The 24,575-nt window shown below is 50.3% G+C and overlaps 1 protein-coding gene across 5 annotated transcripts in view; it reads left to right on the forward strand.

Moving 5' to 3' along the window:
- The window catches only part of ASAP1 (ArfGAP with SH3 domain, ankyrin repeat and PH domain 1), a 339,676-nt gene that overhangs the window by 308,218 nt on the left and 6,883 nt on the right, over positions 1–24,575 (forward strand). For 3 of the 5 annotated variants that reach the window (XM_027560826.1, XM_027560828.1, XM_027560829.1), the window contains 4 exons: positions 8,594–8,764; positions 16,066–16,135; positions 18,456–18,514; positions 24,079–24,560. In XM_027560826.1, coding sequence (XP_027416627.1) covers positions 8,594–8,764; positions 16,066–16,135; positions 18,456–18,514; positions 24,079–24,560 — 782 coding nt within the window. The remainder of the gene's footprint in view (positions 1–8,593; positions 8,765–16,065; positions 16,136–18,455; positions 18,515–24,078; positions 24,561–24,575) is intronic. The other 2 variants (XM_027560830.1, XM_027560831.1) reach the window with 1 other exon arrangement.

Consider the following 24,575-nt stretch of genomic DNA (forward strand, 5'->3'; position numbering starts at 1 on the left):
CCTGGGTCGGGAAGATCCCCTGGAGAAGGAACAGCAACGCGCCCCAGTATTCTTGCCTGGGACATCCCGTGGACGGAGGAGCCTGGCAGGCCACAGTCCATGGAATCACAAGGAGTTGGATGCGACTAAGCACCACCCGGGGGAAATCCAAGAGGTACCCAGAGCTGGAGCTTCGGGTCTGGCCTCAGCCAGCAAATCCCAGTGCAGGATTCGCGCTGTGTGCTTGGCTTGTGCTCACGCAGGTTCAGGGGCTCCCCAGGCACAATGGCACGCCTGTTGAAGTCACACTGGGGCTATTTTCTAGGGAATGTGAGCTTTATTCAAAACAGTGTTTTTTCAGAGCTTATTCTCCATTGAAATAGTGTTATAAATGGGAGCAGTGTTCTTAGACCCCAAATGGCCTCCGAGATTATAAAATAGCGGAGGAAGTTAAAATAAGACTTGGGCATGAACGGTACCCATCAGAGATAACCCGTGACCAGAGCAGCAACAGCACATGGAAGCCAGAGGCTTATTAACCCGCTGGCGTGGTTCTTAGTCCCACGCATTATGCTGGAACGCACCTTTTACATCACTAGCCAGTCAGGGCACAGGTGTTCTATAAGAAGGCTGTGTTGCCGCTCACTTCTGGGTGACGGTGTTTCCCATCGGGGTAGCAGTCTGCTCAGAGCAGCATTCCTCTCTTCATGCTAAAGAGGACCTAATTGTGCTTACGAAAGAAAAAGTGATCATAACCTCTCAGATTCTCCAGGTCATTGAGAATCTTGGAGAGATCTACAGGAGGAAATGACACCAGAGTCCTAGGAGCCAGGAGACCCCCTTCACCTCCCTGTACCCCTTTCTGTAATTTTATCTCAAGGGGATGCAGAAACCCATAAAATACACTGACTGAATACCAGAGTATGTATCTGTTGCCATCTTGAATAAATTTCTCATTAGCTCTTCACCAAAGGCCCAGAAGACAAAGACCAGACTTACTTAGTGATCCAGCTGCTGAAACAAGTGCTGAGAGACGGGCACGGCAGCCAGGCTCAGCTGAGGATAGACTGCTCACCCCCCTGCCCCCCGAAAATCCAATATTTGAACGTAGACGTCCCTCCCTGCTAAAATCAGGAGTGTTCTTCCAGGCTGTTCACAGCAGGACATCAGATTCCGAGCTGGTGAGACACAAGAAGCCCGGCCCAGATGCTTCCTGTGGTCAGCTTGGCTCACATGCCCTTACATGTAGGAAGGAAAGCGATCGTGTTTGCATGGCGTTCTCAAGTGCTAACCCTGTCCCACCCGGTTCCTTCTGACATTCAGCTCACCTTGCCGAGATTCAGGCTCTTCATCTGAAAAATCAGGATTGGGCTTCTGGCGGGGTCCTTGCTTAGAGCGTGAAGTCATATTTGCAAAGTGACTGGCACGGCGTGGGCATTCAGTACGTAGCATGGCAGCCTATTTGGTCCTGCTGCAGGTGTTCGGTTCTGCAAGTGTCCTGGGTCCTGGGAAGGGAGCAAAGGGTGGAGCTCGGGCTCCAGTGGACGAGAAGGGTGAGCTGGCCATCGGGGCAGCTGTGGGTGCCGCTGCAGGTTTGAAGAAAGGGTGAAAGAAGTCTCCCTTCCACTCTCCCCTCCGCTCCTGCAGGGATGCCGTGAGTGAGCCATCCCTGCATCTCCGCCCCGCCCCCCCCCCCCCCCCCCCCCCCCCCCCCCCCCGCACAGGTGTGCTCCGTCAGCGCTTTTTGCATGAATAAACAACAGCGGAATCAATGAGAGCACATCCCAGAAGTATGTGGCCAGAGCAAGGAGGGGATACTCAGAAAACTAACCCAGATGTCCTGGGGCCGTGATAGACAGTTGACCTGCTGAATGTGATAGATAGTTGGCCTGCTGAATGTTTATGCCCACACTCAGTTGTGTAAGCCTTTTATACACCATTTCTCTGACTCTTTTGAGGTCTGTGGCAACAGAGAGGGGTGGCCAGGGAGGAGACCTGTCCTCCCCGGGGGTCTGAAGGTGGCCGACCACCCTCAGAGTGTGAGTCAGGGAGCCTAGGAGATGTCCCCCATCCCACCCCCGCCCCGCCCCAGAGGGACATGATTCATATGCTGATGACTCTTAAGTTTCCTGGGATTTTTTTTTTTTTTTTAATCTCATTGGAAGATAGCAACTTGAATGGCTTGATTTTAATACTTCCCAGGGACCATTGTCCTTCATTCCAGTTGAATTTTCTAGGTTTTGGTTGCGGGTGGGCATTGTGAGATGGGAGATTTGGGGGCCTGTTTTTTTTTTTTTTCAGTCTCTCTCACTCTTCTTTAAAGCATCACATGTGTCACCTTGCGCTGGCCAAGAACACTTCTGTCACTTCCGCCCTTGGCCGTGGTCACTGGCGCAGGCTGTCCAGCCAGCCTCCTGACTGCCAGGGCATGGAAAGAAGTCCTTGCTGTGTGTCTTGCCCAGAAGTATGTATGAGTAAGCGTTCAGGAGCCAACCCTGAGCCCCTTGAGTTTGGCTCTTTTCTCTTAATATTCCCGGAAGGAGGTTGAAGGACACGTGAACAGCTCTCATGTGTTCTGTGATGCTGGGTCCTTCACAGCGTCACTCCGCCGTGTTGGGACCCCACCGGCTCCATGGCTGACCCACCATGGTTTCTCCACACGCTCCCTCCACCACACTCTGCCTCTGTTTCCCCTTCTGAGCGAGGAGGTGTCTGTAGCTTCTTCCTTGTACACACACAGTTCTTCTCTAAGTAAAGTTACTACATCTTTACCTATGTTTTGAGTGATGTAATCTCTCCTCTCTCTCAGGCTCTGTACTGTGAAAACTGTTCAGTTCATTCGCTCAGTCATGTCCGACTCTTTGCATCCCCGTGAACCGCAGCACACCAGGCCTCCCCGTCCATCACCAACTCCCTGAGTTTACCCAAACTCATGTCCATTGAGTCGGTGATGCCATCCAACCATCTCATCCTCTGTCGTCCCCTTCTCTTCCTGCCCTTAATCTTTCCCAGCATCAGGGTCTTTTCAAATGAGTCAGCTCTTCGCATCAGGTGGCCAAAGTATTGGAGTTTCAGCTTAAACATCAGTCCTTCCAATGAACGCTCAGGACTGATCTCCTTTAGGATGGACTGGTTGGATCTCCTTGCAGTCCAGGGGACTCTCAAGAGTCTTCTCTAACATCACAGTTCAAATGCATCAATTCTTCCACACTCAGCTTTCTTTATAGTTCAGTTCTCACATCCATACGTGACTACTGGAAAAACCATAGCCTTGACTAGATGGACCTTTGTTGGCAAAGTAATGTCTCTGCTTTTTAATATGCTATCTAGGTTGGTCATAGCTTTCCTTCCAAGGAGTAAGCATCTTTTAATTTCATGGCTGCAATCACCATCTGCCGTGATTTTAGAGCCCCAAAATATAAAGTCTGTCACTGTTTCCACTGTTTCCCCATCTATTTGCCATGAAGTGATGGGACCAGATGCCATGATCTTCGTTTTCTGAATGTTGAGCTTTAAGCCAACTTTTTCACTCTCCTCTTTCACTTTCATCAAGAGGCTTTTTAGTTCTTCTTCACTTTGTCCCATAAGGGTGGTGTCATCTACATATCTGAGGTTATTGATATTTCTCCCGGCAATCCTGATTCCAGCTTGTGCTGCTTCCAGCCCAGCGTTTCTCATGATGTACTCTGCATAATAAGTTAAATAGGCAGGGTGACAATATACAGCCTTGACGTACTCCTTTTCCTATTTGGAACCAGTCTGTGGTTCCATGTCCAGTGAAAACCATTAGACAATGCTAAATTTAAAAAGAAGAAAATGCTAAATTTTTCATTCATGTTGTCCAGAGTTGTCTGTATAACTCTGTCATTAGCTCCTGTCATTAACACTTAATATGGCATGTTAGAATATATATATTATACTTCTACAGACAGTTTTCTGCCCCAAACTGTCAGGTTAATTTTTAAAGTAATCTTCTAGGTTTTTCTTTAAATTGAAATCAGAGGTGTACCTTTGGTTTCCCAGCATGGGAGGCCTCTGGGTCCTCTGTTTTATTAAGAACCAAAGGTACAAGGGCTTCCCTGATAGCTCAGTTGGTAAAGAATCCGCCTGTCATGGAGGAGCAACCCCAGCTTGATTCCTGGATCGGGAAGATCCCCTGGAGAAGGGATAGGCTACTCATTCTAGTATCCTTGGGCTTCCCTTGTGGCTCAGCTGGTAAAGAATCCACCTGCAATGCAGGAGACCTGGGTTCGATCCCTGGGTAGGGAAGATCCCTCAGAGAAAGGAAGGGCTACCCACTCCAGTATTCTGGCCTAGAGAATTCCATGGACTGTATAGTCCATGGGTTCACAAAGAGTCGGACACGACTGAGCGACTTTCACTTTCCTTTCAAAGATGCAAGGACACTGAAGAAGGATCCTCCCGACTTATACCGTGAATTATGTCCATAGGCTGTGCCCAGAACGTGCCGGGTGCTGAGAGAGAGAAGGACAGCGTGGCCCTTGCCCTGAAGACGTTTCCAGCCTAGGAATGCAGAGACAGTGCGGGTCTGATGCTGGGTAGAGAGTGTACAGTGCCAGTCAGCCTGTGTGTGCAGAAATATTCATAGCCACAGTTGCTCCAGGGCAAAGGAGGGTTAGAGCAGGCTTCTGGGTAAGATTACACTGGAGATGACCCTTGATAGATGCTGAGGTGGAGGGATCATAGCTTCTGAGATGTACAGCATCTCAGGATGTGTACAGCATCGTCAGGCTCGTGAGCTTCCCAAGCTTTGGCCACGTGTCGCACTCTGTGAGGGGCCTCCCCAAGCTGATGACCAGGAGATGCTCTCAGCAGCACAGTTCAAGGGGTGTCCAGTGAGGCTGCTCGAGTTGAAGGCATGGGAAGAGTGTCCAACAGATGAGTGACCCAAGAGGCTGTTAGCAATGCAGGACCACAGCCCAGCCACGCGAACCCCCAGTAAGAGCTGCAGTACACCCTGCCTCCTCGTAGAAAGACTTTCTAATAATGTAACCTCAGTGTTATTTATAGCAACTTTGTAAGCCTAGACCCATATTTTTAAGAAAAGTGTTGGTGGATAATTTGACATAATAGCCGATATTAGTGGGCACTGTGGTTTAGGGTGTTTTCTGCCTATTCCCACAGGCCCCGGCAGAGTTCAGGGGAGGAACTTGGCTGCCCAAGTCCCTCCCCTCCCCACCTGTTAATCGTGCCTCCCTTTTGAGTATGTTTGATGCTGTGTCTACTCTTTCCTATTCTCTTTTGTTTTAGCTTTCTTTCTTTTTTAATATATATTTTATTTATTTATTTGGCTGCACTGGGTCTTAATTGTGGCGTGTGGGATCTAGTTCCCTGAGCAGGGATCGAACCCAGGCTTCCTGCACTGGGAGTGTGGAGTCTTAGCCACTGGGCCACCAGGGGAAGTCCCTGTTTTAGCTTTCTTTACCCAGCAAGAATTGCTTCTTTCCTGACTGAGCCAGTCCTCAGGTTTATTTCACTTGAAACATCATTTTCAGTGCCTAAAGACAAGTTACTCATTTCGGACATCTTTTGAGCTCTTTAAAACTTAAAAAAATTTTGTCTGCTTCCGTGGGGTCTGATACAATGTTTTTCGCCTTTCTTTAACTCATGACCTACCAGTCAGAAGATTCAGTGGCACCTTCCTTTCTGTGGCTTCTGTTCCAGAACGGTAGGTGGGTCTGGGTGTGTGTAAAATTTTCTGTGAAGGTAGATTACAGTACTGAATGTTTCTCTTTGAACTTCTCTCACTAGGTCCCCTCTCCCCCTGGTTTCTGCTCTGTCTCCCTAAGGGAGACATTCTATCTTCCTTAAGGATCACTAGCCTTAAAACAAGAGAAGTAGCAGTTTATTCATCCATTTATTCGACACTGCATTATTAAATTCAGCTTACCAGGCCAAAGAAAAGCCTGACCTCGATAGAACCTGCAGCGTGGTGGGGAGGGAGGCCGTGACAAGTAAGCAGAAAAGGAATAATTAGAGACTGCGGCAGCTGACGCGAAGAAAGTGAGGCAAGGCTGTGTTGACGTGATGAAGGGAACACGAACCCCTACATTTTTAACATGATGATTCAGAAACCTTGACTTTGCTTGGTTTGTGGTTGGTTGCAGGACTGCTCTGGTTTGCTGTCTGCTAAAATCACGTTTACAGACGGCTCTGCCCAGAGACATCGCCCCATTGGCCATCTGTGTTTCCAGGCAGGATTTGGAACCCATTGAATGGCCTTTCAGATGCGGTACATCGAGCAGTCCCAAGGTGGCGCTAAAGACGAACCTGCCGGAGAATCTCACCATTGTCTATTATCTATTCTCCTATTTCCAAGAGGAAAGTTACACTTCCTAGTACCGAGCTTTGTTGTTGCCGTTTGCATCAACGTGTGCCAAGCCCAGAAAATGCTGGCCTGGCTTTTAGGACAGGGCGAGCCCTCGCCAGCCCCAGAGACCTGCATCATGGTCCAGCCCAGCTCCTCTCGGCTACCTAACCTTTATCACACCATTCCCAGCTCCACTTTCCTGGCTGCAAAATGGGGCCAGGAATACCTGACCCCAGGCTTCCCAGGTGGCTCAGTGGTAAAGAATCCACTTGTCAGTGCAGGAAACGCGAGTTCAATCCCAGGATTGGGAAGATCCCTTGGAGAAGGAAATGGCGACACCAGTATTCTTGCCTGGAGAGTCCCAAGGACAGAGGAGCCTGGTGGGCTACAGTCCATGGGGTTGCAAAAGAGTCAGATACAACTTAGCAACAAGAACAATACCTGACCCACATGCCTCACAGAGTTGTTATGAAAATTGAGGGGAACACCATGTAGGAACATATTTCAAAAACTAAGAAGCCCTATGCAAACACAAGGCTAAAGTAACAATGCCTTTATTGTTGCAAAAATAAAATCGTTTCTGAAAGGGCAGTGACTGGTGTCATAATTAGGCATTGCTCTGGGGTAACAGGCTTCCATCACATATCTGTCAGTAGGACTGAGAATGAATGCTACAGCCAGGGCCATCTCATCCTAAAGCAAATGACTGTCTTCCTGAGCTGAGCAGTATTTACTTCAAGACAAGACTATCTCTTAGAAACAGGGGTTTAGGTCTGTGTTGGTACTGACCATAATTGATCATGGGATACAGCAGAGCTTGTTTTCCAAGGAAGGAGGCCAGCAGTAATTAAGCTTCTCTTTTAATACACAGAATGTAGAAGGCTCTTTTGGAGCCTTTCTGGGGCACCAGGTACCCACCCTCCTGCCTTAAACATTTGGGGTGGCAGTGTCCCTAGCTTTTTTCATTTCTTCCTTTTCTTCTTCTTTCAATGTTTGCGGAAACTGTTGTCTAGTTAAATCATATATCTGTTAATAATCATGAAGAGAGGTTTGTCAAGGTGCCCAGCGTCACCCAGGTCCCCAGGCACACACCAGCCACTTCAGTGTCACTTGAAATAAGTTTAACAGCATATGTACTTAAAACTCCCTTTTTTTTTTCTAAAAACATTAGAAATGGTAGTAATGGTTTGTGTGTGTGTGTGTGTGTAATATTAGTATCATTATTGCTATCCTGTCATTACCTCTAGAGAAAATAGAATCTTTTAAAAAACTTATTGACTCAAGAGGGAGGGGATATATGTATACATATAGGTGATTCATATTGTTGTACAGCAGAAACTAACACAACATTGTGAAACAATTATACTCCAATTTAAAAAATAAAATTAGGGTGTTTAAAAAAATTTTTTTAAACCTTTAGAAATTAATGAAGCTTATATAATGCATTCAGGCTTCCAGTATAATAGATGGTTTATGATTTCTGGGTCTTCCCTGGTGGCTCAGATGATAAAGAATCTGCCTGCAGTGAAGGAGACCTGAGTTCAATCCCTGGGTCAGGAAGATCCCCTGGAGAAAGAAATGGCAACCCACTCCAGTATTCTTGCCTGGAGAATCCCATGGACAGAGGAGCCTTGGCGGGCTACAGTCCACAGGGTTGCAGAGGACACAACTGAGTGAATAACACTTTCACCTTTGTGATTTCTAGAACAGGTCAGAATTGGAGGGGGAAAAAATGTTTTTGAACTTCCCTTCTTTCTAAGTAACCCTTTACATTAGAGCGTTTATTTATAAAAGTCATCAGAAAAGAGAAAAAAAACTTCTGGCAAAGTTTGCTGACTAGAGGAAAGAGTTGCAGTGCCGAGAAAACCCTGGTCTGAGGCCGCTTGGAGGTTGCGTCTGCTCTTTGCTCTCCTCTCCATTGAGGCTCCTGGCAGTGCTGGGTGTCTTCCCCAGCACAGGTTTCGCAGTGGTTCCAGGGCACTTATTGGTGTGAAATGTGTGTTTTTCCCATTGCACCCAAATGAGGTTGTCAACCCAGGAGCATTCCATGTTGACTGACATTTTGTTTCTTAACAGCACGCATTCTCCTTTTTAATTTTTTTTACCAGCAATTTTTTAAAACCCTTTTTGTGGGTTACCGGGTGGATGGACTGGGCCGTCCCCAGCCTCCTGCTTCCGTCTCCCTGTGTCATAACCCATTCTGTGCTCGGGAGTAACCGCATATGGGCTGTTCTGTCTGCGAGACCGGGATTAACCTTCCTGCCCCGTTCGATTCCTTTCCAGGTCCACCTGGCCCACCTTCAACACTCCCTCTAAGCACCCAGACCTCTAGTGGCAGCTCCACCCTGTCCAAGAAGCGGCCTCCTCCCCCACCACCCGGACACAAGAGAACCCTGTCTGACCCTCCCAGCCCACTACCTCACGGGCCCCCAAACAAAGGCGCAGTTCCTTGGGGTAAGTCATCCTCAAGTCAGGGCCCACGCTGCCCGGGGTCGGGCCGCACACGGGGCTCGGGGGGCAGTGGGCACTTAGCACGCTCAGCAGACGGAGGAGACCGCACCCACGCTGGGCCAGGGCTTAGACACGCGTTATTGCGCAGCCTCTGACGACCAAGATACGTTTGGGAAAACATTTCTATCACCACTTAGAAAGCTTAATAATGATAAGGTGCTGAGCGTTTCTTGAGCACCAGACACCCACCAGGGCCTCTGTGGTCAGGCTCTGTGTCTCTCCCAGCCCCCTTTCCCCTGCTCTCAGCCTCACTGATCTGCTTTCACTTCTGGGTCCTCCAGGCTCTTTGCCTCCTGGGGCCACCTCCTCCCTGCAGCTCTGTTGTGGGCTTGAAAGCCTGGCTCCCTTTCGTCTGTCTGTTCTAAGGGAGCCCCCATCCCCCTGTTTCCCTCCAGGCCCCGGATCTCCGCTGACACAAGAATGTTTTGTTTGTGTTTGGTGTTTTGGTCTCCATGAGAGCAGGGCCCTTGTCTGTCTTGTTCTCTTCTGTGTTCACGGAGCCTAGAATCGAGCCAGGATGCAATAGGTGCTCAGTAATCGCTGGAGAATAAAGAAACCCACCCAGAGTCCGTCAGCAGTTTACTATCTCTGTGACAGCTGGTGGTGGATAGCACATTTCCATCCACGAGGAGCGCCGTTTCCAGCTCCATCTGCCTTTTTAGTATGTCAGCCTGCCACCAACTTGGGTCAAGAGCCAGGGGTCCCCTGGGGCCCTGGCTCTGCTGGTTTACAGGTCCCCCCTTCCCCTCCCAGCGTGCCGCCTTGTGGCTTGTTTTTTGTTTGTCATTGCAACCGATAGGGAACTCAGCTGAATGCTTTTAAAGGCATTGGTGATTTGGGAGTTAGTCTCCAAGTTGTGTTCAACTCTTTGTGACCCCATGGGCTGTAGCCCACCAGGCTCCTCTGTCCATGGAATTTTCCAGGCAAGAGTACTGGAGTGGGTTGCCATTTCCTCCTCAGGGGATCTTCCCAACCCAGGGATCAAACCCAGGTCTCCCGCATTACAGGCAGTCTCGTTACCTACTGAACCCCCAGGAAAGGCCATCATTAAAGGCATTAGGTGTTCCGAACTTGGGGAGCTTTGGGGAACAGCCATGCTGCCATCTGCAGACTGGCACACGCTTGAGCCACACGTGGCTTGGAGTGCCGCAGCGCGGGTGGGCTGTCTGCTCAGCCTTCCACTCTGCTCGCTTCATGCCTGGGTTTGGGCCTCTGCACACACGCGCTCCAGGATGGAGATGAGTGGGAAAGCGTGTGCAGTGTGCTCTTCACCACCATGCTGCCCTGTGAGCAAATGCTGTGGAAATGCTGGACCGGGGCGTCCAGCTGCATGGGGAGGCTTCTCGGGGACTTCGCAGCGAGTGTTGAGTAATCAGTTCTCAGTGAGACGAGCCAGGGGAGCCTTGGAGGGCACAGCCCAGGCACCCATCAGCTCCACACAGGTCCCTGAGGCTGACCGAGACCCCACCCAAGGCCTTCGGGAGTCCCCAGGGTTCGTGCAAAAGGACTTTGCCCCAGACAGCGTCCCACTGACGGTCACAAGTTTCCTGCAAGTGTTCCTACCACGAATCTCCGATTAACCTTCTTTGCGAATCTCATTAAGCTTCAATCCTGTTGTTCCTTCAGGTTTTCTTTTATTTCTCCGTGAAGTTTATCATGCCTTGCTCCATTGGTCTGCAGTTAAAATTTACCACATTTCTGTTTTATGGCTGAAGAATCATCTCTTTCTTAGGTTCCTTCCACCTGACTGAGCAGCGGGACTCGCAGCTGCCGTTCATCTTGTTTGGTTTTGGTGGTTTTGTTGGGGACGAGGGGCATTTTTCACTAGGAAGCAAGGTTCCCCCTTTATGAGACAGAGTCAGTGTCCTGGACGGTCAGCGGGAGCCTTTGAGCTTTGAACACTTTGGGCCACGAGCAGTCGTCTGCCCTCCCCACCCACCACCACCAGCCAGAGCCACTCGCCTACCACCCACCTCCAGGCACAAAGGCAGAACCTGTCCGTGCAAAAGTGACGACTGTCCACGTCGCAGACAACCCCAGGTGGTCATTCCGTGACTGTCGGGCTGGCTCTTTGAGGTGGTTGGTGTGCACGTAGGGGAGACCTTCTTGCAGACACATGTGGGCTCAGGTCAGTGACAGGCCTCTCGCCAGGCACGCTGAAGCGACTTTTAACTCTAGCCCACCACATGCTTTATGTTGTCGTCCCCACAGGTTTTCTCTCTGCCTGTCTCCCGCTGACGCCGTGGTCTAGAAGCTGAAGGCAGGGGCCAGACTCTTGTTAATAAAGCACATGGGGTGTCAGATTCCCAGTGCCCGCAGTCTCCCCCCAGGAACCCATCTTTCAGTGCTCTTTGTTGTTGTAATTCAGTCGTGTCTGACTCAGTGACCCCATGGACTGCAGCACGCCAGGCTTCCCTGTCCTTCCCTATCTCCCGGAGTTCACTCAAACTCATGTCCATTGAGTCGGTGATGCCCCAACCATCTCATAGTTGGAAAGCATCAATAACCAGCGTGCTTATGTTCCCCTAAAGTCCCCTTCTCCTCCCAGCCCCCGAGGGTGAGGGCTTCTGGGCTGTCCGAGGGCTAGGGGGTGGTGGGCATGAGGAGTGGGTAGCACAGCCCCTGAGCCCTCGCCAGGCCCCACCTGCCCACCCTCTGCCCCTTCTGGTGTAGGGATTATTACAGAGTGGTTCTGTTTACTGCTCTGCCTTTCTTAGCACGGTATGAATGCTTTATGAAGGCACGAGCTTTTTCTGTCTCTGGAGCTCCAGTGGGGACCTGTGTCACACTGCCTGTGTTCTGATCCGTCTCTACCACCTGTAGCCCTGTGGCTTTCAGCAGTTATATTTGGTTCATTTCCTACCTCAGTTTCTCCAGCTGTAAATCGGGGCTAGTTAATAGCCCTCATTGGATTCTTTGCCACAGTTTCACAGAGTAGGACATGGGGAGCTTGACTGTAAGGACACAGATTCAGAAAGGTTCAGTGCGCGGCCCAGGCCCTCTCAGCTGGTGAGAGGGGATCCCCTGTGGCTGGGAGAGCCCGTGGCCCTCACCCCCTCGGTACTCTGCTAAGTTCTGCTCGTAACGGCTCGATGATCCCTGTGGCCATTCTCCTGTCTCAGCATTTGTTCCTTTACCTGTGAATGGAGTTAGGGAGAAGGTGCCCTAGCAGGTGGGCACCTTCCACCAGGCTGTTCCGCCCCGTCCCTGCAGCATGGAGCCCTGATCTTTGGGGAGGTGCCCTGGGCTCTCTCCCCACTAGATCCACAGCATCCCGAGAACCCAGGTAGCCCAGACGTCACGTGACTGCAGTCCCGCCACAGTGATGAGTTCAGCCTTCACCGGGGAGATGGTGAAGGCAGGATTTTGATCAGAAGACAGCCAGGCCTGTGGGCAGAATCAGGTTTTTGCAGGGACTGTTGATTTCTAAGGTGGCTTGTCGTTAAACTCACCTTCGGAGATAAAATAAGTTGCTTATAACCTACTCTCTAAAAGACCAACGCATTTTAACACAAAAATTAGTAAGGAAATGAGGACAAAGGGAAAATAAAGGTAGCAAAGTAAAATGAAGTCCAGGAGTGTGGTGTCTTCACTAAAGGCATATAACACAGGGTCACAAGCAGAGGCTGAAAATAGACCAAGGATTTGACACTGAGGTTCTTACAGGCGAGACCACAGAAGACAGCGCAGCCAGTTATCCAGTTGATGGTGGCCATAATATTAAACCTCTTCTCGAACTTGAGATCCTTGTAATTGCTACCTGCGATCAGCCTCCCCTGGAACCGCTGTCCAGTATTCACAGAAGTGTTTACAGGGCCACAACCCGGGGAACCGTAACGTGAACTGAGTGAACTTGCCAGAAGCCCGAGTTCTGATCCTCCAGTTCTTGCCTAAGTGACCTCTGGGAATTACTTTAATTAATTCCTTGTCTTTGCCTTCCAGGACTTAAAAAGTTCTATACACTTGCTTTTTTGTCCCCTACTTCCCAGGCCCCCATCCTCCCCAAGCTTCCTTTTTTTTTTTAATGGAGAACAGATAATGGATAGATAATGAATGAAAAGCTATACCAAAAATTGATTCACTTCTCCTATCTCAAGGCCAGAACTTCCAGGTGATGGAGTCAGTATTTGAAATGCCTGATCTGAGGCGCCCACATCTACTTATTGGAAGTAGCATTGACTTGTGAAAGAGCCTTTGGGCAGATATGTCCTGATTCTTTCTTTTTCTTAGATTTCCCAATATCGTCTCAAGTCAGCTGCCCCTGCCACCCAACCCCATTTTACATGCAGTTCTAGAAATAATAATGGCTACTACCATGTATAATTATTTGCCAGGTATCAGGTCCTGTACATTTGTTCATACATTATTGTATTAAGTCATCGTTTGTTGTTCATTCACTCAGTTGTGTCCGACTCCTTGCGACCCCATAAATAGCAGCATACCGGGCTTCCCCTCTGTTACCCTCTTCTCCTCCTGCCTTCAATCTTAATCTTTTCCAGTGAGTCGGCTCTTTGCATCAGGTGGCCAAAGTCCTTCCAATGAATATTCAGGATTAATTTCCTTTAGGATTTACTGGAGAGTCTCTTGGACAGCAAGGAGATCAAACCAGTCAATCCTAATTAGGGCATGATAACTGTCCTATAAAATAGGGCCTGTCATTGTCCTGGGTTAACTGATGAGATGGAAGCACAGAGGTCTAGTGACTTGCCTAAGATCACAGGTCCAGTAACTTCAGAGCTGGGATCGGAACCAATTTCTGACTCCGAGGCTCATACAAGTGTCCACTCTTCCAGAAGACTCCTGGAGCCCGTGTGCCAGGCCCTGCTGGGCAGCGCCTCCTCTCATTCCACACTCTTGGCCCACAGCTGCCGAGCCATACCAAGGGACCTCGAGTCTCGGCCACAGAATTTGTTGTTGCTTGTTTGTTTACTTCTGGCTGTGCTGTGTGAGCTTTATCTTGTTGCGGTGAGTGGGGGCTGCTCTCTAGTTGTGGTGTGCAGTCTCCTCGTTGCAGTGGCTTCTCTCGTCACAGAGCACAGGCTGTGGGGCGCAAGGGCTTCAGTAGTTGCGGTTCGAAGGCTTAGTTGCCCAGAGGCATGTGGGATCTTCCCGGCCCAGGGGTAGAACCCATTGTCCCCTGCATTAACAGGCAGATTCTCACCACTGAACCAGCAGGGACATCCTTGGCCACAGCTTCTTAAATTGTCTGCCCCTCGTCTTGTCTGCCACCGTCCCTTCCTGCACATCTGTGTGTGCAGCACAGTCCTTCCCAGATGGCACAGAGAGAGGAGAAGGATTGAGCCGCTTCCACGCTCATGCTCCTCCCCCTCCCTCCAACCTTGCTCTCCTATTTTTTGGAAATTTTGCTAAGCCACGTTTGCCTTCCCAGGCATGGCAGGTGGCCTTTGCCTGGCTCTGAGAAAGGCAGGATTCCTGTCTGCCCAACCTCAGATGCCTTGCCCAGGCCCACCCTCACCCCCAAGGAGTGGGAGAAGCCAGACTGGGGGCAGGGAAGTGGTGGCAGCGGCTCTGTGGGCTGCAGTTTCCTTCAGCAGCACCCGGAGGCGGCTCTGGGCAGACACCGGGCTGGAGAGCAGGACCACGGAGCCGGACAAGGCAGAGCCCCTGTCAGCAAAGCGCTCACCTGTTGAGGAAGTAAATCATCACCATTTTCATTACATCGCATCAGAGAGCTCGGAACAGCGATCCCCCTTCGTGTCTCACCCCTGTGATGTGCACCACCCTCCGTGGTTTCTCCCCCGTGATGCTCACGCCGTCTAGTGGAGTAGTAACTGTTATCCCTCTTTCGTACAGGCAGGAACTGAGACTCGGTAGGAAAAGCAGTGTCATCAGAACTCATGCCCGCTGGGCAGGGGCTACACCTGGACTCCAGAGCCAGGCTTGTCTGGCTCTAGAATCTGCACCCTGACCGTCCTCTGTGATTAACGGTTGTAGGCTCGCCCGGGAGATGAAGGGACTGAGTCCGACTTTCGAGAGACTCTTTTCTAAGGTGGCAGAGGAATTTACCACAAGTGGGAGGGGACAGGTGTTGCAGAGAGTGGGAACACAGGCACCAAGGTCACAGAGGCGTAAAAACACGTAGCATCTTTGGAAGGTGGCCAGAGGAGAGGGTGAAGTGAGGATGCCGGCCGTTTGAGCTGCGGTGTCGCGCCCCAGCCCCTGACGCGTGTTGGCTTGTCTGTGAGACAGCGGAGTGGGTGGCCCCGAGCAGAGCGGGGGCTCCTGCAGCCCTGGTGGTCTCGTGCTCATGCATAATAGGGTGAGAACCACTGGTTTGGGGTGTTTTCTACCTGGAGCAGGAATGAGCAGATGCAGCAGCATATTCCCCTTGTCTAGAACTTTCTTTGACATTTTGATTGTTATGACCCATTTAAGTCTGAAAGTGTGAGATGTGAGCACCACACTGAAAAGAAACGCTTGCCTTAAAGGAAGTCTCAGCTCTGAGGATGCCGTGAGAGGCTGCTTAGGAAGACCTTCAGGGTTAAGCTGCAGACTCGTGGAAATAGACTGATGGTTAGAAGGAGTGTCTCATTAAACCAGATCTGTATTTGGAAGCCTGGCCCTATTCTTCATGCGTCGATGTCCTGGTGTTACAGCCCCATCCAGGAGGTTCCATCTGAGCACTTAACCAGCCTCTCCTTCTGTAGGTTATGGGGCTGGGGTGGGAGGGGCAGGGGTAGGGGTTCATTGCAGACCCTGGAGGAGGGCTGCCTGGCTTCGCATCCCAGCTCTGACCCTTACCAGCTGCTTGACCCTGGCCTCTGCTTTACTTCTTTGTTTCTTATGTAAACCGGAAGGCAAATGCTATGTCTGGGCTTCCCCACTGACTCAGGGGGTAAAGAATCCACCTGCAGTGCAGGAGACACGAGTTCAGTCCCTGGGAACATCCCCTGGAGGAGGAATGGCAACCCACTCCAGTATTCTTGCCAGAAAAATCCCATGGACAGAGGAGCCTGGTGGGCTACAGTCCATGGGGTTGCAGAGAGTTGAACATGACTGAGCACACCCACACAATAATATGTATCTCATAGATGTAATGACTGTGAGGTACTTAGCACAGTACCTCACTGGTAGTCAGTGCTGAGTACACAGCAGTTGCTATTATTAACGTGGCTCTCAGGGCATCTCCAGGGAGTAATGAAACTTGAGTGCGTTTGTGTGTGGGACCTCTTGCAGCCCTGTGACCTGCAGCTGTTGGTCCATTTAATCCTGTCTTCCCCTAGGTAACGACGTGGGTCCTTCATCGTCCAGTAAGACCACGAACAAGTTCGAGGGCCTGTCCCAGCAGTCGAGGTGAGCCATCTCTGCGTGGACTCCCCTGAGGGGCCGCTTAGGGTCGCCGTGGACAGTTATACAAGTGGGCTTTGGGGGCCGTCTGCTTAAGGCCATCTGCCCACCAGCTGATGCTGACCGTGATGGGAACCGGAAAGCCTCCATCTCTTTGCATGGCCCCCCTCGGCACACAGTTCTAGGGCCCGGACAGGGTCTGCAGATGGTGTTTCAGGGGATCAGCACCTCCATCTCCAGATTCCAGGCGGGAATGGACCTCACTTTTCTGAGGATTGCACAGTCTGTGCTGGAATGAGTTCTTATTTTCAATTTTTTAATGAAGTCATTTTGTTTTGTTACTTTCTCTTTTAGCTCCATCCTGCAGACCTGAGAGTAAAAAGATAATCCTCGGGGAGATCCAATAGCCTAGAGATTTTCAAACATAAAAATAGGACTCTTTCCAAGTCTCCTGTTTGTAAGATTTCTTTAAGCTAGGCTAACAGAGGGGCATCCCTTTCTCCTCTCCTCTCACCGAAATGAGATGCTTCGGAAGAGTTTCTTTGGACAGTGTATACCCGGTCCCAGCACAGAGGGTTTTCCCCGGAGACTGGATCCCAGATGAGGACACAGGGAGCCGCTTCCCAACCCAAAAGCTCAGGCAGGAGGAGTCAGCTGGTGCTTGGGGGTTGCCTTCCAGAGTTTGTCGAGGCCGCCGCCCTGTTTTTGTCTCTACGAGCCCGTGAGGCAGCCCAGTTGCTGCTGCCCTCAGGTTTGCAGATGAGGACGCGGGGCCCCGGGACTCAATCCGGGGGGTTCTCAGGCGCCACAGTGAACACTGCCTGACCCTCGCGCTCAGCGCCCCCCACACGCACTGCCTGGGGGTCTCTCAACCCCAGGTCCAGGGCGGGTCTTCCAGGGGAGGGAGTCTGACGTGGAGGAAGTGCCCACTAATGGTTTTTACAGGGAATCGAGCCCCAACACGTACACGCACGCTTACATACATGTGCACACGCCACCCCCCGCAGCACGCGAAGAAGCCCAGATCCACACACAGCATCCAGCCCAGGTCTCCCGTGTGAGATGCTTCCAAGCATCTGGCCTCAGTACCCAGGCTGGGAAAGCATCGAGCTCACGTCTGTGATGAGCAGACATGCATCCCTGCGAAGATGCTGAGGCCAAAACACGCACCAGACGTGTTCAAGGCAAAACCCTTCTAGTTCATTGGTGGCTTGATCTCACCAGCCTTAGCCTCGAGTAGCCCAGAAGCCTTAGAATTTCGAGGGAGCCAAGGAAAGAGCCACTCAGACCAGGAGTGATTTGTGGGCCAGGATGAAAGACACGTGCATTTCATCTTCTTTATTGGGCTCTTTGTTTTCTTTTTGGCTGGTTTGGCTTTTCCTGTCCTTTTAAATGCAATTAGGATAGACGAGGGGTGGAGTCAGTTCTTAGGCCATCAGAGGACAGCAGAGGATAACGAGGTAATAAAAGGGGCTCTTGGCAGATACGAGTTTGGCACTGGGATGCTGTGCTGTTTGGGTCCTCAGGGCCCCTGGGGTTCCCTGAGCACAGTCACAGCCTCTTGTTAAAGAGAAAGAGCAGGTTCCCACTGAGAGTTGTCTCCTGCAGTGCTGGCATCTCGGTGGTGGCAGGGGCGTTGGGGAGTCCCTGATACCAGATGACATGGGGCAGCTTCTGTGCCTGGGGCCTGCTTTCCGGGGCTCTTCTCCTCTGCTCATTTACAAATGGTTCAAGAAGAGGAACAACTCAGGGAAAGCCTGGAGGCCTGAGACCCAAGCTGTTAGCTCTGGTGCAAGGAAAAAGTAAGGGCTCTGGAGTCCAATGGAGCTGGGCCTGCATGTCCAGCTCTGCCACTGACCAGCCTTGGGAGCGTCCACAGGTCACTGGAGGTGCACAGGCTCTGGTTTCCTGTGCTGCAGGTGGAGGAGACACGCATAACACGTGGGGTCGCATGAGAAGAGCTGCCTCTGAGCCGCGCGCTTGGCCCAGGACCTGCAGGGTGCCCAGCGCTTTCATCAGCGCTGTTCCTTCAGGGAAAGGTGTCAAGAAGGAGAGGGATCAGGCTTTTTCACTCAGAGGGTTGGTGGTGGTTTTGTTACTTTCCCTCTTGACTCCATTCTGCAGACTTGGGAATAAAAAGATAATCCTCAGGGAAATGCAGGCAAGCTTCAAATCTGGGAAAGTGGACTATAATCTTTTGTTAGGGAAATGTTGAAAGCAATTTTAGATAGATAAATCTGTGAATTTCTATGATTTCCTTGTATACTATTTCACTATTGATTTTATAGCGCTCTGAGATCATAAACGATTCTTATTTATTCATTAGCACCGGTTCTGCAAAGACTGCACTTGGCCCAAGAGTTCTTCCTAAACTACCTCAGAAAGGTAAGATTTCTCTTTTTCATCCTGTTTGTTCTCTGACTCTTTCCGACGCCAGAGACAGCAGCTCACCAGGCTTCCCTGTCCTTCACTGGATATCTACCAGAGTTTGCTCAAACTCATGTCCATTTAGTCCATCTCATCCTCTCTTTCATATTTACATGTAATTATACTGTCACTGTACCCTCCAAGGGATCGGGGCTGTCTGTCTCTTTTGGCCCCTGCTTTATCTCAGATGGCCTTGAGCAGCAGCTGACATGTGAGAGATGTATAGTTAATATTTGTTCAGTGAATAAAAATATTTATAAGCTCAAGTTTTGTAATTAACAAACACCAAACTTTTGCTTAAAAAAAGCAATGCTTTTTCAGAAGATTCATCATTAGTATCCCCAGATACCATTTCTTCTCTTGCAAACAATATGAGAGAGACCTCAGAACCGGTACTGGCTCTCCTGCTTACTAGCTGTGAGGCCCGGGCAGGGGACTCAGAAGCTTCGCTGAGCCTGAGATTCCTCACCCATCAGCGGGGCCAGGACACCTGCTCCACCAGGTTTCGTGAGGACGAGGTGAGACCATACTTAGCAAAGGCTGGATTCTGCTGATCGGCGCCCCGTGTGGTCATTTAACACGTTCCTCTGTCCTCGAATATTTCCTGTCAACTGGAAGTTGGATCAGGAGACCTGATCAGATGCTCCTAGTTCAGGCTTTGGCAAAACTCCTTCCCAGGCAGCAGTGTGCTTTTCTGTCAAGAGGGACACGCCGTCTGACTGCCTCTCTCTCTGTCAGGTTCGCAGCTACCAGTTCTCCACACCGAGATCCATTCATGTGTCTCTGTTAAAACCCCTCCACGAGGCCGTCAGCGGTGATCAGGCTCGGCCTGTCTGTAGCCTTTGGCCCAGCTGGTTACTGTCTCCGCACTTGGCCTGTGGACACCATCCTGTTCTTACGGCACTGACAGTCCCTCCCCCCGTGTGCAGGCCCCTCATGTCCGCAGCCTCCAGAGATTGGCTCATTCGCAGTCACTTCTCTTCTGAATCTGCCCTCATTCCCTGGGGTACCCAGCTCGGCACCTCTGTGCCATGTACACAGTCCAAGTGACCCTCCATAATCTAAACTCCCACACACCTGCCACTGTCGTGTCTCTGCTCAGATGTCTGACAGCTTCTCAACTTAAGATTTTGAAGACCCTTCACTCACACACACATACACCCTCCAGCCAAACCTGTTCCTTGCACAGCATCCCTGTCTGTTACAGGCAATATTGTCTAGGTACACACAGACACACACACACCCCCGCCAGCCAAACCTGTTCCTTGCACAGCGTCCCTGTCTGTTATAGGCGATATTGTCCAGGTCCAGGGGATTGGATCTTAAACCTAGGAGAGAAGCCCAGCTCCTCCCTTCCTCCCATGCCCCTCGTCCATCCACACACACTGTTGGTTCTCTGTTGGTTGTATCTTCCCGTGTCTCCACTCTCACCGTGGTCTCCCAGACCATCCTCTCCTGTCTCAACTCTGCAGCCTCCTCCCTGGTCTGCCTTCTCCCACCCCGGCCCTGCAGTCTTTCCCCAGCAGAAGAGCTAGGGTGCTCCGTGTTATATCAGTGGCTCCTGCGCCATCCATCCAGTGTGTCCTTGTCTCGCCCAGAAAACAAGCAGAGTCCGGGTGTATTTCTGAGCCTCCTCAGCCAGAGGCAGAGGGCGTCTGTGATGCTGAGAGGGACAGGGCGCAGCTCCTTCTCCTGCCCGTCCGTCCTCCCCAGCACCTGCCGGCACTTCCCCATGGACTGACCACACCTCGCTGATTTTCCTTCCCAAAAGTCACTTATTTTTAAATTCTTTGAAAGTGTTAGTTGCTTAGTCGTGTCAGGCTCTTTGCAACCCCATGGACTGTAGCCCTCCAGGCTCCTCTGTCCGTGGGATTCTCCAGGCAAGAATACTGGAGTGAGTTGCCATTCCCTTCTCCAGGGGATCTGCCCGACCCAGGGATCGAACTCAGATCTCCTGCTTTGCAGGTGGATTCTTTACCATCTGAGCCACTAGGGAATTCTTTGGGCTTCTTTTAAAGGGCTTAGTGAAAACCTTCTCAGCTGGGGATTGACTGCTGCATGGAGCCATTTGTTTAATGAGTTTTAAAGGGCAGAAGTAGAGAAACTTCAGGGGGCTCTCCAACCTGAACAGAGTCACCATAGTGTTGGGCTGTGACTTGGTCTTACATTCTTGGTCCCTTACATTCTTCCCTAGCTGTCATCACAGTGAAAGTCCAGTCCTGCATCCTGGGTTTTTCCACTTAGGATTCTGTCATCAAGCAGCTGCCATTCTCTGCTTGGCGCCCCCTTTTGTTGGAAACATGAGCCAAGAGCATGTGGACTCTTTCTTCATCTTCCTCCTCCTTCTCAGTTTTGTCCTTAGAGCCTCTTCTCAGGAACAGAACGGTCAAAGCCCGGGGCAGAGTGTTCAGCACCTAAGCTCTGTACCACACTGCTGTTCAAAGGGCTGAATCTGTTTGTTTCCAACCAACCTTGCCTGCATGCACCATAACCCCCCAGGTCTTTTTCTTATTTTTCAACTGTGCCCTGCAGCGTGCGGGATTCTAGTTCCCCAACCAGGGATCGAACCCACATCCCCTGCAGTGGAAGTGTGGATTCTTAACCAGTGGACCACCAAGGAAGTCCCAGGGATGGGGTGGAATTCTCACTCCTTTCTTGCTCTTGATGTCCTCATTCGAGCAGAGTACTCTTTGTCGTCCAACTTTGGGGGGAAATTTGCTTGTCTGTCCATCAGAGTTAAGAATGCAGCTCAGGCACTTCGCTAGTAGTCCAGTGGCTAATGCTTCACACTCCTAACGCAGGGGGCCCAAGATCGATCTTTGGTCAGGGAAAATCTTAAATGCCACAACTAAGATCAGATGACGAAACTTAAGATGTGGTACAGCCAAATAAATAAATAATTTTTTTTTTTTTTTTTTTAAGAATGAAGCTCACAAAGGACTTTGAATTAGAGAGGGGAAAACACAAAATCATCTTGGAAATAAAATAGTCAGAGGAGAGACTTCTTTAGAGGGGAGACCGTCTCTTTTCATATTTCTTTGTAGTATAAAATTAACCTATATTCATTCTAGATTTTTAAAATGCAAAGAAGTATAAAGAAAATACAAACCACCCAAAGTCTCGCCACCCAGGATAAATCAATTTAGTTGGCCCTCTCAGTCTTTTTCCTATGATTTTTTTATGTCACTATTTAAGCTGACTGAGCGGCTGATCTGATCTGATCTGAAGCTGGTTTTTGTCATGCAGTGAATCAAGAGCCCTTTCCATGAGATTAATTGTACTCCTACTGGCTGCGTAGTGCTCCGGTATCTGATACGTGGCCGTGTTAAGTAGTCTGTCCTCTTCCACATTCACCCGGTTCACAGTTTTTTTCTTTTCACTATAAACAGTGTCATGCTGAACACCCTGGCACAGGCATGTGCCCTGGCTTTGATCCCTTTTCTGGATAAATTCCTAGAACCGGAGGTGCCTGTTTGGGCGGCCCAGCACTTCCTCATGGTTTCTGTTCCCCCGTAAGTGTGGCTCAGAGCTAGGCTTTTCAGCTCCGCTGCCTCAGGGGATTCCCCCGGCTGTTCCCCCATCGCCACCTGCCTCAGGCTTTGTTTACTCCAATATCTTGACTTCCAAGAGAGGAATCTGATGGGGCTGTTGTCACTCTCTGAACTGTGCCACGTTGGCCGAAGCTCACCGGCCGGCCCGTGAGCAGGGTGCCCTTGAAATTTGAGTTCCTTAGGAAGGGATGTGGCCCTGAGCAGGAGCAGCTGCAGGGTAGCTGTGACCTTCCAACACTGGGGTTTGTCTTTTCTTTTTTAAAAAACAAAACATTTAAAAAGTCTCTCTCTGAGCGTTGTGTCTTTAGAATACAGTTCTTAGTTTGGCTCCTCCGTGTGCTTCAGTCAGCTGTGTCCTCACTGAGCACCCACTGTGTGCTTGGTGAGTCCTGGCCTCAAGGAACCTTGCCTCAGCAGCGGTGCTAATGCTCCGTAATATTCTGATACCACACCCAGAGTCTACCTCGTCCTGTTGGCATATGTGTTATGTCAGCTCGTGGTTTAGAGATGAGGAGGGTGAGGGGGTTTGTAGTCTACCTCGTCCTGTTGGCATATGCGTTATGTCAGCTCGTGGTTTAGAGATGAGGAGGGTGAGGGGGTTTGTAGTCTGCCTCGTCCTGTTGGCATATGCGTTATGTCAGCTCGTGGTTTAGAGATGAGGAGGGTGAGGGGGTTTGTAACCTGCTCAGGGTCACACAGCTGGTAACCAAGTAGTGGAGCCCAATTTGGAGATATGTCTTAAGTTCCACTGGTTAGAGCTGTGCGAAGGTTCAGACCGTAGACTCTCCAAGCGATGGAGTACTACACAACCTTTAAAGAGAAGGAGGAGGAAGTGACTTATTAATAGAAATTCTCCCAAGCATTTTAAATGCAGAAAAACCAAAGTTGTAGACAATGTATGTCATGTGTGTGTGTGTATGTGAGTGAGTGCGTGTGAGTCGTTCAGTGTGTGTGTGTATGTGAGTGAGTGCGTGTGAGTCGTTCAGTCACATCCGACTCTGCGACCCCATGGACTGTAGCAAGCAAGAATACTTGAGTGGCTTGCCGTTTCCTTCTCAGTGTATGTATTGTAGTCCCATGTTAATAGACATTCTCCCAAGTATATTAAATGGGAAGCAAAGTTGCAGGCAGCGCAGGTGTTGTAGTCCCATTGAATGTATTTGTTGTAGTCCCTGACTTTTAAGGATAATTCATATATACACGGATGGGCATCACTAAAAAGGAACAGAGGTGACCTTAAAGGGGTGGTAGGTGGGAGTGGTAAGAGGAGAAACTTTTTCCCTCTTACACAGTGTGTACATCATATAAAACGTGAGAAATTAGAATGATACCGCTATCGAACGGAATAGGATGCAGCATGAAAAGTATATGCTTAGTACTAATGAACAATGTTTATAAACGTGGTGAATATTCTTGCTAAATCAGTATATAGATAAGAGTAGATGTTTTATCTATGAAAGATACATAGAGAAGTCCAGAAGGAAATTATACCAAAATATTTTAAATGGCTAATTTGCGCAGTAGACTTACAGAAAACTTCTCCTTTTAACTCTGCACCTTTCAGTTTTCTATAATCTGTATTATGTGTATGAAAAAGTGAGTGTTTGTCACTCAATCACGTCTAACTCTTTGCGGCCCCATGGACTGTAGCCCACCAGGATCCTCTGTCCATGGAATTTTCGAGGCAAGAATACTGAAGTAGGTTGCCATTCCCTTCTCCAGAGGATCTATTATGTGTATAGTTGTGGGTTTTTGTTTTTGTTTTTTTCACTTCTGAGTGAGTTTGGATGTCCTGTTCTTACATAACTGAGGCATAAGATCATCCATTGTAAGGTGGATGCCTCCAGGCTTCCAACTTTCACCTTTTTTAAAAGCAGGCCAATTCATGTGGGGTCTGGGCCTGCGACCGCCTGGGGCGCCTGCTCAGGGTCAGTCCTGCCCGTGACCCCTCTCTGTGGTTGCCTCCCGCAGTGGCACTAAGGAAAACAGAGACCAGCCATCATCTCTCCCTCGACAAAGCCAACGTCCCACCTGAGATCTTCCAGAAGTCGTCCCAGTTGACAGAGTTACCGCAGAAGCCGCCACCCGGGGACCTGCCCCCGAAGCCCACGGAACTGGCTCCCAAACCCCCCATTGGAGACTTACCACCTAAGCCAGGCGAGCTGCCCCCGAAGCCACAGCTGGGCGACCTGCCCCCCAAGCCCCAGCTCGCAGACTTGCCCCCCAAGCCCCAGGTGAAAGACCTGCCTCCCAAGCCACAACTGGGGGAGCTGCTGGCAAAACCCCAGACGGGAGACGCCTCGCCCAAGGCCCAGCCACCCCTGGAGCTCACCCCCAAGTCACACCCGGCGGACCTGTCCCCGAACGTCCCCAAGCAGGCGTCTGAGGACACCAACGACCTCACGCCCACCCTGCCAGAGACACCCGTGCCTCTGCCCAGGAAGATCAACACGGTGAGTGGTGCTCAG

This window comes from Bos indicus x Bos taurus, chromosome 14 (genome assembly GCF_003369695.1).
Source record: "Bos indicus x Bos taurus breed Angus x Brahman F1 hybrid chromosome 14, Bos_hybrid_MaternalHap_v2.0, whole genome shotgun sequence".
NCBI lineage: Eukaryota > Metazoa > Chordata > Mammalia > Artiodactyla > Bovidae > Bos > Bos indicus x Bos taurus.